The sequence below is a fragment of the Bombina bombina genome, chromosome 1 (assembly GCF_027579735.1).
Source record: "Bombina bombina isolate aBomBom1 chromosome 1, aBomBom1.pri, whole genome shotgun sequence".
Taxonomy (NCBI): Eukaryota; Metazoa; Chordata; class Amphibia; order Anura; family Bombinatoridae; genus Bombina; species Bombina bombina.
This window is the reverse complement of record NC_069499.1, coordinates 50,261,767-50,278,067: the sequence shown is the minus strand read 5'-3', so window position 1 is coordinate 50,278,067 and position 16,301 is coordinate 50,261,767. Positions and strand designations below refer to the sequence as shown.

Below are 16,301 nucleotides of genomic sequence, written 5' to 3'. Positions count from 1 at the left end.
CCAGAAGATATCCCAGGGATATAATTTCCAACACCCAGGGATCCTGGACATCTCTTGCCCACGCCTGGGCGAAGAGCGAACGTCTGCCCCCTACTAGATCCGTTACCGGATAGGGGGCCGTTCCTTCATGCTGTCTTAGAGGCAACAGCAGGCTTTTTGGCCTGCTTACCTTTGTCCCAGGTCTGGTTTGGTCTCCAGACCGTCTTGGACTGAGCAAAAGTTCCCTCTTGTTTGCATTAGAGGAAGTTAATGCCGCACTTGCCTTGAAGTTTCGAAAGGCACGAAAATTAGACTGTTTGGCCCTTGATTTGGACCTGTCCTTAGGAAGGGCATGACCTTTTCCTCCAGTGATATCAGCAATAATCTCCTTCAAACCAGGCCCGAATAGGGTCTGCCCCTTGAAGGGAATGTTAAGCAGCTTAGATTTTGAAGCCACGTCAGCTGACCATGATTTAAGCCATAGCGCCCTGCGCGCCTGTATAGCAAAACCAGAATTCTTAGCAGTTAGTTTAGTCAAATGAACAATGGCATCAGAAAACCAAGGAATTGGCTAGCTTAAGTGCTCTAAGCTTGCCAAGTATGTCATCCAATGGAGTCGCTACCTGTAAAGCCTCTTCCAGAGACTCAAACCAGAACGCCGCAGCAGCAGTGACAGGAGCAATGCATGCAAGGGGCTGTAGGATAAAACCTTATTGAATAAACATTTTCTTAAGGTAACCTTCTAATTTTTTATCCATTGGATCTAAAAAAGCACAACTGTCCTCGACAGGGATAGTAGTAAACCTTTTAGGTATTGGAAAAACATCAGTACACACCGGCACTGCATAGTATTTATCCAGTCTACACAATTTCTCTGGCACTGCAATTGTATCACAGTCATTCAGAGCAGCTAAAACCTCCCTGAGAAACACACGGAGGTGTTCAAGCTTAAATTTAAATGTAGAAATATCAGAATCAGGTTGCATCATCTTTCCTGAGTCAGAAACATCACCCACAGACTGAAGCTCTCCTTCCTCTGCTTCTGCATATTGTGAGGCAGTATCAGACATGGTTCTTAAGGCGTCAGTATGCTCTGCATTTCGTCTAACCCCAGAGCTATCTTGCTTACCTCTAAATTCAGGTAGTCTGGTTAACACTGCTGACAGTGTATTATCCATGACTGCCGCCATGTCTTGTAAAGTAATCGCTATGGGCGCCCTAGATGTACTTGGCGCCATTTGAGCGTGAGTCCCTTGAGCGGGAGTCAAAGGATCTGACACATGGGGAGAGTTAGTCGGCATAACTTCCCCCTCGTCAGATTCCTCTGGTGATACATTTTTTTAAAGACAGAATATGATCTTTATTGCTTAAAGTGAAATCAGTACATTTGGTACACATTCTAAGAGGGGGTTCCACCATGGCTTTTAAACATAATGAACAAGGAGTTTCCTCTATGTCAGACATGTTTGTACAGACTAGCAATGAGACTAGCAAGCTTGGAAAACACTTTAAATCAAGTTAACAAGCAAATATAAAAAACGGTACTGTGCCTTTAAGAGAAACAAATTTTGTCAAAATTTGAAAAACAGTAAAAAAAGGCAGTAAATCAAACGAAAATTTTACAGTGTATGTAATAAGTTAACAGAGCATTGCACCCACTTGCAAATGGATGATTAACCCCTTAATTTAAAAAAAAGGATAAAAAAAACGATATACACGTTTTTTAACAGACACAACAAACTGCCACAGCCTGCTGTGGCCCTACCTTCCCCAATAAACGACTTTGGAAAGCCTTTGAGCCCTTTAGAGATGTCCTATAGCATACAGGGGACTCCTGAGGGAAGCTGGATGTCACAGTTTGTAATTTTAACTGCAACAACTGTAACTTTTATACTACAACAGTGGAAAGCCCCAGGAAACTGTTTCTAGGCAAAATTTAAGCCAGCCATGTGGAAAAAACTAGGCCCCAATAAAGTTTTATCAGCAAAGCATATATAAAAACGATTAAACATGCCAGCAAACGTTTTATATTGCAATTTTATAAGGGTATTACCCCTGAGAGTAAGCATGATACCAGTCGCTATTAAATCACTGTATTCAGGCTTAACTTACATTAATCCGGTATCAGCAGCATTTTCTAGCATTTTCCATTTCTAGAAAAAATTGTAACTGCACATACCTCATAGCAGAGTAACCTGCACGCCATTCTCCCGCTGAAGTTACCTCTCTCCTCAGACATATGTGAGAACAGCAATGGATCTTAGTTACAACCTGCTAAGATCATAGAAAACTCAGGCAGATTCTTCTTCTATTTACTGCCTGGGATAAAATAGTACAACTCCAGTACCATTTAAAATAACAAACTTTTGATTGAAGATAAAAAACTAAGTATATTTCACCACTCTCTCTTACTACCTCCATGCATGTTGAGAGTTGCAAGAGAATGACTGGATATGGCAGTTAGGGGAGGAGCTATATAACAGCTCTGCTGTAGGTGTCCTCTTGCAACTTCCTGTTGGGAATGAGAATATCCCACAAGTAATGGATGATCCGTGGACTGGATACACCTTACAAGAGAAATGTTCTTTCGTGATTCAGATAGAGCATACAATTTTCATATTTAGTTTTATCAAATTTGCTTCATGCTCTTGGTAACATTTGTTAAGAGAGAACAATTCTCTACTGGGAGCTAGCTGAATACAGTGGGTGATAGGCAGCTAGATCACAGTAGTGCATTACTCCTGGCCTCTACAGGATATAGTAATTCAGCAGACAACACTTTGGGCCTCTACAACTACCCCCTTAGGACAAAATACGTGTTTAATCTGCTTACTCTTGCAGACATTCTCATAGGCAGAGTCTGTAACTAAGGTAGCTATTATTTATATGTCTCACCGTATATAGGCTCTCCCTTCTATCTATAACGCTTATAGTCCTGGGTAAAGCGGATTTTATATTTTGACTGTTGTTATAATATAGAATTGATGCTAACTTGCACATTTTGCAGCATGGATACTTATGAAAGCAGTTATACCGTGTAATTAATTAAAACCTAATAAGTACAAGGGTTATTAGGTTTTAATTAATTACACAGTCTAACTGGCTATTTTGTCCTAAGGGAGTACCCGTAGAGGCCTAAATTAACGTCAGCTGAATTACTCGCTATGCAGCTTTTCCGAATACCTTTCCCCATATTGGATTATTACACAGGAGTACGAACAATGCATACTGAAGGGAGACTAGAGGGGTTTCAAGCAAAATGGAAGCTGGGACCACCGTGTATGGACTGTCTTATGATGTGCATATTTTACTTCTAGTAAGTGCATTTTATCTTCTTATGGGAAGAGTGATTAAATACTTTGAATTGTATTTGTGCTGTGTGTTTATATCCCATCATTCTTTGTATATTTGCAGATTGCCAAGTCACCTTCTGACTGTACAGAAGCATTGATAATTCATCTATGGAAGTTTCTTTACCTATAAGACTCCGGGCACTGCTCACCCAGATCACACCAAAGTATTGGATCACTCTAAATAACCAAACTCCACAGTTACTGGGGCCTGTGGTACTGTTTTATTTAACACAATTTAATATAATCCAGTCAGTATTGTTTTTTAATAGATCTGCACAAGGACCTATGTGTGAGGAGGGAGGGGCAAGCATTAAAAATGAAATATAATGTTATTGTTTTAGTTAAATAAAGCTATTTAAATTGTCATTATTAAAGTACATCAGAAAAAGTCATCAAATATAAACTGGAGAAAGTTCACCTCCCAAGAATTTCATTATTTCAATGATCTATCTATGTATTTCTAATGGAATTTAAACTTTCTGATATAAAAATAATCTGAAAAGTTATTCTTTTAAAAATTAAAATATGTAGAACATCATGATTTAAATCGAGTCTTACTGTTAATGATTTAAATCAACCCCCCCTGTCATTATTATAACTTTCATGCTCATAGGTATAAACCCATCTTGTAACCAAATAAGACAGATTTATTGTTTTGCATTTATAATACAGAGCTTTGTTGCTCATCAGTGAACACAGACATAGCAGATGTCTTTTTATACTGTAGATATTTATAACTATGCTGGGTAGGTTTTATCATTTTACAAATTCTATAACTTTTATTCATGCAGAATTAAATAGATGTGATGATCAAAACTGAAATCTGTGTGAGTGCATTTAAATTTTGAATTAAAGCATTTTTGCTAAATATATGTATAAGTAAAATACTTGTATTAAAAGTTATTACTGTTTCAGCAGCATACGCACATATGCCACGTGCACCTTAAGTCAAACATTATGGCTGTTCAGAAAACTGGTTCTGGCAGGTACTGAAATGCACATTTCAATATTCACTATTATTTTAATTTTAACTTAGCTAATACAGTATGCATTTCAACTCTTACTTGAATTCTTATCAGGCAACCTGGTGATCCTCCATACAATAGCGTTGAAAGCTTGCTCATATTTTGCAGTTCCCAACGTGACTCTCATAGCTGGTTCTGACCCTGAAAGGCTGGGAGAACCAAAGCTGGCTTCCTTGTTTACTTTGGCTTTTAGAGACCTCTCCCCAAGCACACTGTCCCTGCGGAAATAATTCACCCACTCAGCAGGTACTGGATGTCGTATGGTGACATTTTCACAAGGCACCTGGGATAGAGTGTCCCTATTTGAGGAGAAGCCAGCAGACATCACCAACCAACTCTGCAGTTCAACTTCAGCTCCACGGATACAAGCCACTGTCCTTAGAGTGAACGGCAATGTTTTTTCAGAAAACACTGTCCTAAATCTCATCAACTCAAACCTGCAAGCATCCAGTGGAGTAAATACTACCATTCTAGATCTGTGGAACACATCTTCATCTACTGAACCATGGAACTCACAGTCGTGAAATCTCACCCACTTGGTGGTAGTAGTTGGCATGATGTCATGTCTGGAAACAACTTCATTCCCTTTAATGAAAACATCATTAAGTCCAAGCGTGCAGTCAACCATACCTGAGAGGAAGCTAAGAACATGTATGTGTGTGACCACAGAGTGATGAAGGATCTGATTGTCCCCTTTAGCTAAAATTGCACGGAATTCATCTTTAACATCCACGGTAATCTCTTCCTCTACATAATTTTGGTGCACAGTGCTGAGATCTACGGTGGCTGGAAGTTTAAATAAAGCATTTTGTATAGAAGAAATAATGCTAACAAAATCTGAATAGTCAGTTGTCCCAAGTTTGACCGATTGTTCCCTGTCTCCAGAGTGAGTTACCAAAGGCATTGGCTGATATTTCCTTTTTTCCCTATATGTTACCCGATCAATTCGAACAGTGTGTATTCTACCATTCTCATCATAATTCTGGAGTTTAGGATCTGATATCTCATGATTGACTTCTAGTTTAAATTCCCTGAAGGGCTTTTCCAGACCCTTTTCATAGAAAAGTTGTATGAATCCAGCCGCTGTCAACTTAACATAGATAGGACCCCAGTGTCTAGAAGACATGATGTTTTTCTTCTCTGGAATCCTTAACATAACTGGCCAACCATCCTTTGGTTGAGGCTTTGTAAAATCTAAACAAGGCCCAATGGGTTCATCAAGTTTTAATGGGTCATCTTTCAAAGTGGGACTAGTAAGGGAATCTGGATCTTCAATCTGAATCTGCTTGAGCTGTTCTACTACATCAGCTTGTAAAGCCTTTTTTCTATAATCCTCAAACTGATCGCTATCAAGTTCTTTGGAAAGTATAAAGGCGGATTCACTTTGGCATGAGTCTGGGCCACTTGACACAGAGGAACGCTGAGAGCGTTTCTCCTGTTCTTCGAAAAAAGAGCTGAATGGGTTGATTGGAGATGGTTGAACATCCTTCAAAGCCTCATCCAGGAACGGATTGGGAGCTTTTGTGGGGGTGGTGTTTAATGACAGCTGTCTGTGTAATGATGAGAAGTTAAGTCTCTGACCTCTGGAGAAATCAACCAATGAACTCTTGGGCCGCTCTCTTTTTTTTAAGGTCACTGCTGCATTGTGGTTAGAATCGGGTGTCAAAGGTGATATTGGGCTCTCTGGTAGCTTTCGGGGGGAATCTATTGGAGAAGGTATACAAACTTCATCTTCAAAGGTGACCCAACTTGGAAACCGAGACCTAGTGACAGTATCGGTGTGACCATTGACATGCCAGTTGACTGCATCCATGTCTATCTCTTCATCTTCTTGGAAAGATGAGGAATTGTCTAAAGGAAGTGAAAAGACAATCGTGAGTGTGACTGCATTTTTATTTCATTGTTAGCATATAATATTATTATACAACTACTATATTAAATTATGAGTTAATTGATAATTTAACGCTCTTTCTGCACACTCTGTCACCTCCCTAATCCCTTTATATGTGTGTGTATATCTATACCTATATATAATTACATATATATTGTACCAAATATTACATACCCTGTATATATATATATATATATATATATATACACACACACACACATGTATTTATGAATAAATATAACATATTATGCTTGAGAAAATGCAATCGGGTTTGCGAGCACGTACAGTGTTTTTCCCCACTTTTCTTGCTCTATTGACTTCTATGGGGGAATAGGTTATCATGCATGCAATATCCTAAGTTCGACTTTTTAAGCGCATCATGTTAGCGCACAAGCAAAAATAGTTTACTTTCAACTCATAATACAAGTGCAACACGGTATGCACAAAAAGCTTACTTCTGGCACAGTTAACGCGCGTGCGGGAGCGTTAAATAGCAATCCACTTGTAATCTGGCCCTTAATAGGTTCACAAAGTTATTGTCCGAATTTTTTTTTTTACAGTCTGTTCTATTATTAAAGGGAGAAAAGCAAAAGAAGACCTATCTTGATGTGGGAATAAGGGTTAGTGTAAGTAGGTTTGGGTGACCAGACTTTGAAGATGGAAAAAAAGGAACACTTCATCTACAACACTTGCAAACCAAAAGACTCCATTTATGTATGTGCCTTTTATTTTATATTTTGAAAGAATTTTCTTAACAGTTAAAGTCACATTAAACTATTAGGTTAACTTGCAATTAACTTCTATGGAGTACATAGATTTAGTAAGAGGTGAGTGGACATGATTCGCTGTAGCCAATCATGTCCGCTCAATATCGCTAAATGCTGACAGCATACGCTGTCGGCATTTAACAATGCACAAGCATTTCCAGCTGATTGCACGAATGCCGGCAACAATTTCAACATGAGGAACCAAGGAATAAGCTAACACCCAGCACAACTTCATCAACACGCTCAAAACGGAGCCACCGAGTGACTACACTTTATTGAACAAGGATTTACTCCAGGATCCAGCAGTAGATGTCTGTGTAATCACGCAGCAACATCAGCTGACAGGCTGACGCATTGGACAACAATCCACTTCAACACAACTCACCTAGAGGTGATAAGGTACTCTAAACTAGCATTTGAGCACATCAGGATATATATATTTTTTCACTCTAAAAGGACACATACTGTATGTATATACTACATCAGGATTGGAAAATATAACCATATAGCTCATATCTCTGGATATTAGAAACTGCACTTGTACACTTTTATATTTTCCTTTCTTTTTATATATATATATATATATATATATATATACACATTGATTTTTTTCACGTCTTATTGGCTGATTTTTCAAGCCTAATTGTTTTTCACATTATCTTACATTTTTTAGACTTTTTCACTTGGTCCCTCCTCCAGTATTATATGAGTTTTTCATTAATTTTTTTTATATATTTTATCTGTTGAGGATCCGTTTTTTTTTTTAATTGTGATACAGATCTGTTTAATAATAAACCTTTTAAACATTTTACTCAGCTGTTATGTTATTGTATACTGTAATACACTGTTGATTTATTATATACATCATCTATTAGCACTAACCAATAGGTATCACTTTATATCCTATAGTAGCTCCCTTATTGCTATCTTAGCGCTGCTCCCCTATCCTAGTTTTGTGTTTGCATATTAACCCTTAGGGAGATTGAGTTGTTTTTTTTTGGGAGTCCTAGCATCATTAGTAATATAGTGTGAGACAGTATCTGTTTTTTCTTTTTCTCTAGTGAAATGTGTGTGCAATGTCACCCCTGCTCACTGGCGGTCAAACGGCCGCTAGCAGGGGCCGTCAATCATCCTGATCGCTTATGAACGCTGTTTCTTAAATTCCGTTTCAGGCAGAAATGATAAAGTCTTATTGATTTTATAACTGCAGCCACGAACTTTCTTTTCTTGATATCTTTATTGCCAATATTGTAGTTTGTCACCACTATACAAACCACTTTTTGCCTTACTGTATTACCCCCCACCGGAGAGCACGGATCTTAACTGGATAACTGGATTTGGGGAAACCGCAAGAGAGTCCTTTTGGAACATTGGCTGGGAGCCAGGACCACCAGCGGAGCCATCCAAATTGGCAGAGACAAGCGGAACCTTACCACCACAGTGGAGTGGGAGTTAGCTGGACAACTCAGAGAGTCCAGGAGGCACCTGTGACACTTCTCAAGTGTCTTTCATCCTGTGAGTATTTGGTATATTTGCTAAGCGTGTCCCATCCCATTGGTAACCGCACTATGTTAGCGCCTTCTTTTATCTTTTTTTCTATGGGGCTCCGAAGCAGAATCTGCTGCTTAATAAATAGGCCCCTATGTCTCCACTGTCAGGTGATATATAAAAAGTCTGCTGCCTGTCATTATTATGCTTTGCATAGCTACTCTTCATAAGACATTAGTACTTAGTAGTTATCAGTGACTTCACTTCACTGTGTTGCATACAATATGTAAATGAAATAATAATAATTATTTACAAAATTAATAAAAGAGACAGTATAAAAAAGGGACGTTTTGAAGTTCCTTTAAAAAGTTCTGGGGGCAACGGGACAAGGTGTTAAAAAACAGAACAATACCGTTAAAAATGGAACAACTGGTCACCCTAAAGTAGCATGATATGCGTATTTTTCTGGGGATGTGCGATAGAACCCAGCTCTTTTGTACTCAATTTGTAAGTCTTATAAAATAGTAATATGTAAAGTAAATCTAAAAGGGGCCTTAAACTTAAATTTTAAAGGGCAAGATTACAATTCGCGCATTTTGAGTTTTCCGCACACAATATTGTCTTTTCGCCATCAATTTCCATTGCGCAAGTATTACAAGTCTTGAAAAATTGCGATTGCGCATGCACATTTGCCTTTAACACAACAATCTTTTCTGCTCTCGAAGAGCTGTCGATTTTAACAGTTTTCTGCAACATAAATGTTTCACGAAACACTTCAAAAATACATCAGAAATTACGTTTACACTCATATTAACACTGTCTAATAACATTATTGTATATATTGCACACAAAAGTTATAAGGGCTAAAAGATATCTCAAGTGTTAGAAAAAAAAAGCCGATGCAGGAATTTATACACATACACAGAGACACATGCTATCCTGTTCAAATCAGCCAATGGTGTTAGACTTAGGCTTTTTTTTTAAAAAATTGGGGTGGCTTTTTTTTGTTAAATTAGTTTTTTTTTTTGGGCTGTAAAAGAGCTGAATGCCATTTTAAGGGCAATGCCCATACAAATGCCCCTTTAGGGGCAATGGGTAGTTTAGGTTTTTTAGTGTATTTAATGTAATTAGGGTTCATTTAGGGGGTGTTAGGTTAGGGGGCTTAGTAATTAAATTAGTAATTTGCGTTGTGGGGGGTTGGCGGTTTAGGAGTTAATATCTTAATTATGTTTATTGCGATATGGGGGGATGGTAGTTTAGGGGTTAAAGGGTTATGCAGTTACTTTGCAATGTGGCGAGATGGCAGATTAGGGGTTAACAGATTTATTAGGTAGTTTGCGATGTTGGGGTTGGCGGTTTAGGGGTCAATACTTTTATTATTAGTTGTGATGTGGGGTGATGGCGGATATAAGGGTTTTGACGTGTCGGGTTTATTTTTGGGAGGCGGGTTAGACTTTTACGGGATATTTAACTTTTTTTACATTTTCTTAGGTGCCAGCAGTTTCTAAACTCCAGAAATGTGTATTTACTCACATTTCTGGACATCGCTAGTTTACCCAACTTACGGCAGTTTATTAACTGCTGGCGAGGTTTATGTGGTTCCCCGATGTGAAGGGTGAAATTACGAGTTACGCAGGTTTCAGCAGTTACGCTGAAGCTTGAGCCTCATATGTAATCTTGCCCAATGTTTATATAAATGTTATACATAGTTACATAACACTGCTGCCATATAATGCAACTTATATTCTATGGCAGCAAAGTTTGCAACTATGTGTAACATTGCTATCGGTGACTTAACTTCAGTGCCTTACTTACAATATGTAAATTAATTCATAATTATTAAAAAAATCAATAAAAGAGACAGTATAAAAAACAGACGTTTTAAAATCACTTCAAAAATTTTTGTGGGCAACAGGACAAGGTGCTTGGGCGATCCCGTTAAAAATGGGACAACTGGTCCCATAAGGCAGGCGCAAGAGTGCACAATTTATACGTATTTGCATTGTGTGATTGGCTAATGGCTGTCACATGATACAGGAAAATAAAATTTACTTTTAAATTTGCTATAAAAAAAAATCTTACTCTCATTTGGAATTCAAAGTAAGTTGTTTTACCTTGTTCATATATATTTGTGGATTATGCAATGTTCCTTTACAGGGACATTAAACACTAAACAATGCAGCTGTGGGGTTTGTTTTTATCAGCCAGTAAAGAATCAATTTAAACAGATTTAACTTGTTTATTTCAGCTAGATATTATAACATATTTACTGTCAGCTCTTTTAAAGTAGTAAAAAGTGTTAGTTAATGGCCCATTAAAGGGACAGTATTGTGAATTTTCATATTTTTTTAATCTAAAGGAAGACATTTTAAAATCTATTCCTGGGGACCTAAAGAAAGTCTGGTATAATATGGACAGACTTGTTGGGCCTATGGTTCTTACTTACAATCAAAATCTAAGTTTTTCTGTTATTGAAAAATGCATGTTCCTGTCAGTGGTGTTGGGAGGGGGCACTAGTCTGCCCAGCATAATGGTTGCCGCCCCCCCCCGCAAATGTGATCATCCATTGTTTTCCCTGCACCACTCTGCCCAGGTTTCTCTCAGCTCCAGACGGTCCTGCATTTTGCATATCCAGCCACGCCCACAAGACACCTATTCCATCCCTCCCATCATAAGCCCCGCCCATCTTTTTCATAGCCTTACCCTCAAAACTCTTGGGGACATACAGGAAGTGCCCCCACCCCCCATATTTAATTTCTGGAGATTCCACTGGTTCTTACAACATTTTATTGTTAGTTTTGCATAAATATAGGACTTGTCTGCTGCAATGTCTTACTAGTACAAAACAACTAGTGGAAACTTCCAATCATTTGCATGACGGAAAATTTGTGAATCTATGTCAAGCCTACACCTCAGGGCAGATTTTTATAGAGGGACAGATTATAAGGACAAATATCACAGGACGGGAGGTATAAATCTGTGACTGTCCCAGGAAAATAGGGTCAGTTGGCAATGTATATGTTACAGACAGATTCCTAGAGCCATCCAACTGACCTCTTCCAGGACACACAAGCCACATACAGGAAGAGTCAGTGTGCTGTGTGCTATGTGATAAGAAGGACACAGGAAGAACTCACTCTGAGGACTCATAGCTGCTGACAGAAGTGTCACAAACAGGAAAAGGAGTCAGGGATAGATTCTGGGAAATTTTAGCTGGCTCAGCCCTCCTTGTTAAAGCAACCCTTCCTTTTTAATATGTACACTGTACACAGAAATGGCTACGCTTCAATGTAGCAAATGTTACCAAAGCAGAAAATGCCTCTAATGTTTGCATTACAGTTATATAGAATATGCAGTTATACAAATACTCTGAATAGAACCATATCTGCATAGTTATATTATATTTAAAGAGATATTCTGATGCAAATGATGTGTCATTTGTGCATTAGTGACCGTAGCTATTTATTTACCCCCCCCCCCCCTGCAAAAAGGTTAAAGGGGCATTTAAAAGTTTGAGACTGTAATATAAAATGTTTAATTATGCTAGTGAAAAAAAACTTTGCAATAGTCTATCTTTTCCTTGTTTCTCAGTTTGCCTGAGTTTCTATTTTATAGCATAACAGGTTGGAACATAGGTTATCCCCGTATCTATCTCTTCTGCTGAGAACAATTAGGGACAGATATAAAACAGACAAAAGAGCGAGCAGACAAGATTGTGTGGAAACTGTAAGACAGTTACTTTAAAGGGACAGTGAACACCAGAATTTTTGTTGTTTAAAAAGATAGATTATCGCTTTATTACCCATTCCCCAGTTTTGCATAAACAACACAGCTATAATAAAACACTTTTTACCTCTGTGATTACCTTGTATCTAAGTCTCTGCAAACTGCCCCTTATTTCAGTTCCTTTGACAGACTTGCTCACTCCTAGGTAACTTCCTGTGCATAAGCTCAATGTTATCTATATGACACATGAACTAACGCCCTCTAGTGGTGAAAAACTGTCAAAATACATTTAGATTAGTCGCGGCCTTCAAGGTCTAAGAAATTAGCATATGAACCTCCTAGGTTTAGCTTTCAACTAAGACTACTAAGAGAACAAAGCAAAATTAGTGATAAAAGTAAATTGGAAAGTTGTTTAAAATGACATGCCCTATCTGAATCATAAAAGTTTATTTTGGACTTGACTGTCCCTTAAATTACCTGCAATAAAGCGTCAGTAAAAAAGGAATTGTCTAATTTAGGAGCCTTAATCCTGTCTTGGATCTCCTCCAAGGGAGTCTCTACCTGAAGAGACTCAGACAATGCGTCACATCAATAGGCTGCCGCACTTGTCACAGTAGCAATACACACCACAGGTTGCCATTGGAGACCTTGATGAACATCCAGCTTTTTATCCATTGGATCTTTAAAGGAGCAGCTATCCTCAATAGGAATAGTAGTTTTTTGGGCACAGTTTGCCACGACTCCTTAATGGAGTCTGCCACTGGAAACATCTTTTTAAAGACAGGAGACGGTGAAAAGGGGATTCCAGGTCTCTCCCATTCCTGTGCAATAATTTCCGTAGCATGGCCTGGAGGAAGGAACATCAAAGTGCTTAATAAGTTTACTAGATTTCCTAAAAACCTCCTTTAACAAGACACAGAGGTGTTCAAGCTTAAATCTGAAGGATACTATTTCAGCATCAGATGAGGGAATCTGAGATTTCACCCTCAGAGGCTACCGACGTTTCTTCCTCATCAGACTTATGAGAAAGAAAAACGTGGGTAGCCTCAGAAACCCTTCTATCTGAATCTCTAAATTTCCTCTTGCGTCTTCCCTGTAGAATGGGGATAGCAGCTAATGCCGCAGATACCTCAGAAGATACCTGGGCAGCAATTTCTGTTTTCAAATAAACTCCTCCCGGAGATTCAGAGGAACCGCGGGGTACTGCCTGTGACGCCGTTAAGGCTTGGGATTATGGAGGAGACTGCTGTGGCATTGCCTGAACAGCATCATCCTGAGAGAATGGTGGTTTAGAGGCAAAAATACTATCCTTATGTAATAGAGTCCTCTCTATGCATGAGGAACAGAAAGGCAGGGGCGGTTCAACCTGGCTATCTAAGCAACGTTTGCAATGAGCTATAGGAGAAATTTCCTGATCCATATTGAAACACAAAAATTTTATTAAAACTCACTGTCCCTTTAAGAACTGCGCTCCCAGGGACACTCTGTGTACTCCTAACCCCAATCAGGAGGCGTAACACTAATACCCAATTTTGTGAAAAAAAACAAAGAGGAAAGTGTCTGCAAATTAAAGGTACATGAAACCCAAAAAAATTCTGTCATGATTCAGATAGAGAATACAATTTTAAACAACTTTCTAATTTACTTCTATTGTCTAATCTGTTTCATTCTCTTGGTATCATTTGTTGAAGGAGCAGCAATGCACTACTAGTTTCTAACTGAACACATGGGTGAGCCAATCACATTCAATATATATATGCAGCCATCAATCAACAGCTAGAACCTTGTTTCTCTGCTGCTCATGAACTTGCCTAGATAAACCTATCAGCAAATGATAACAAGAGAAGGAAGCAAAATAAATAATAGAAGTAAATTGGAAAGTTGTTTAAAATTGTATTCTCTATCTGAATCATGAAAGAAAAATTTTGGGTTTCATGTCCCTTTAACTATGCAATGAAGCTACCGTAATAAATCAAGCCCTCTACACCTAAGCGTATAGCCAAGATGCTTACCTGCCTCCTCAGACGAACGGAGTCGCACTGCTAAGCGCTACTACCAACACAGCTGCTCCGGTCTCTGCCGACAGGAAAATCACGTGACACGTGATCTCAGAGATGCGCCACAAGTCAGAAGCGTGCAAAAAGGAAACCGCTTCACAAACAGATCCGCCTTCACTACCGTCAATTGAGTGACGGGCGGAGCAAAGTGGCCATAAGCGAGGAAGGCCAGTCAGCACGGTCTGACCCTCGCAACTGATCTAGGCATGTAAAGAGGAAATATATCCGTTAATTAACCCCTGAGCCACCAAATGGAAATAAACTTATAAAACACTGAATTCCCCTTCTCTTGTCACAGTCCAAGTGCCTGCACACTGCCAAAAAACCCTGAACTCAGGATTGGTGTCCCCATATCCATGCAGCTTGCAAATTAACCCTTCAGTGCCAGTGACTCTATCCAAAAGATAAAATATGACACTTACCTGCACCTCTAGCTGTCTGGCAGGAAGACAGCTCATCCGGCATGAGAGGAAGGACAGAGTAAACCTACTCTGGCTTTCTATACAGGGGAAGCAACATGTTAGGAAATCGCATTGAGGCCCACCCCACAAGTTCCTAACTGCTTAAAAGCCCCCACTGCCCTACTGAAGAGACTAACGTGGAGTACAGCTAAATCCAGCTTGAAAGGAAAGATCAGAGCAAACCTACTCTGGCTTTCAAAATAATAAAATCTTGATTGAAGTAAAATGAATTAAATCTTCTTCAGACACCAAAACTTCACCTCCTCCTTGCACCAAAGGCAAAGAGAATGACTGGGGTTTGTGGGAAGGGAAGTGATACATAACAGCTTGGCTGTGGTGCTCTTTGACTCCTCCTGCTGGCCAGAAGTGATATTCCCAACAGTAATTGAGGACACCGTGGACTCACCATATCTTAGGAAAGAAAGTATATTAATATAACCATGTTGGTTATGCAAAATTAAGGAATAAAAGGATTATCTATCTTTTTAAAAAATACAAATTCTGGAGTATACTGTCCATTTAATAGCTTTGCTAGTTATAGGCAAACAATGCAGTGTAATATAGTAAAAAAACGCTGTAATGCGTTAGAGAATTTTCTTACCTCAGCTTGTAGTAGGCATATAACTGGCAGAGTTTAGGGTTCACAAGTCTAACCTATCTGATCTGATGTCTAATGAAGATATATATCCCACATAACCTACCTACAGCTTTATACAGATCACCAGAATTTTCTTGGCAGATAGTTGTTAGTTTACTGGAGCAAGAAGCTTTCAGCCAAACCTTTTATTCCTGATGGATTTTCACAGCAGTTGGGATGAGTTTACTTATTTTGTTAGTTTGTATCACAAAACTCAGTAAATAAATTCATTATCTATCACAGTTTCCAACTCTCAGACCCAAGGTCACATTATAAAATATCATCTAAAAACATAGCTTAGAAGTTAATAAGAATAATGTGGGAAAAAATAAATAATTGTGCTACTTTTATACAAGCCTCCCTCCGCTTGTCTTGCAATGGATATTCTCATAGCCTTTTGTACCCCATATTAAGCTGCGAGCACAGCATGTCCTGAGCACAATAGAAAGCTAGCGGTGCACTTAAATGGTGCTGTCTCACGGACACCAGAAATAAATTCAGTACAGGGGAGATTTAGCGCTCTCATTACCGGCCTTGTAAAGCAAAAGATTAAAGAGCTGCTGAAAAGTCTAAATATCAAAAAGATTTGTTAGAAACTGTAACAGCCGTAGCTACATCACATACAGTACGTTCACGTACAACACAATGCTCAGAAAATGATACATTGAAAGTCTGATGCTGCACAGCAAATTCCAAAGTACAGCTTCTGTAAAATGCAAATAGAGCGCTATAAATGTGCCGCATATAGAAACGTATTGCTCTGCGAATAACCTGCACTGCTTATGGTTAGACTGGTTTTACTATTCATATATACTGTGCATTGGATGCAATTCAGCTATATATATATATATATATATATATGACGGCCCTTGTTTGCGCGGGATTGGCTTTGTGCGAGCAGGGGGCAGTGTTTTGCT

The 16,301-nt window shown here is 38.8% G+C and overlaps 1 protein-coding gene across 3 annotated transcripts in view; it reads right to left on the bottom strand.

Moving 5' to 3' along the window:
* STON2 (stonin 2) overlaps positions 1 to 16,301 on the bottom strand; it is a 255,201-nt gene that overhangs the window by 14,494 nt on the left and 224,406 nt on the right. For all 3 annotated transcript variants that reach the window (XM_053697346.1, XM_053697347.1, XM_053697348.1), the window contains one exon: positions 4,397 to 6,208. In XM_053697346.1, the coding sequence (XP_053553321.1) occupies positions 4,397 to 6,208 (1,812 nt within the window). The remainder of the gene's footprint in view (positions 1 to 4,396; positions 6,209 to 16,301) is intronic.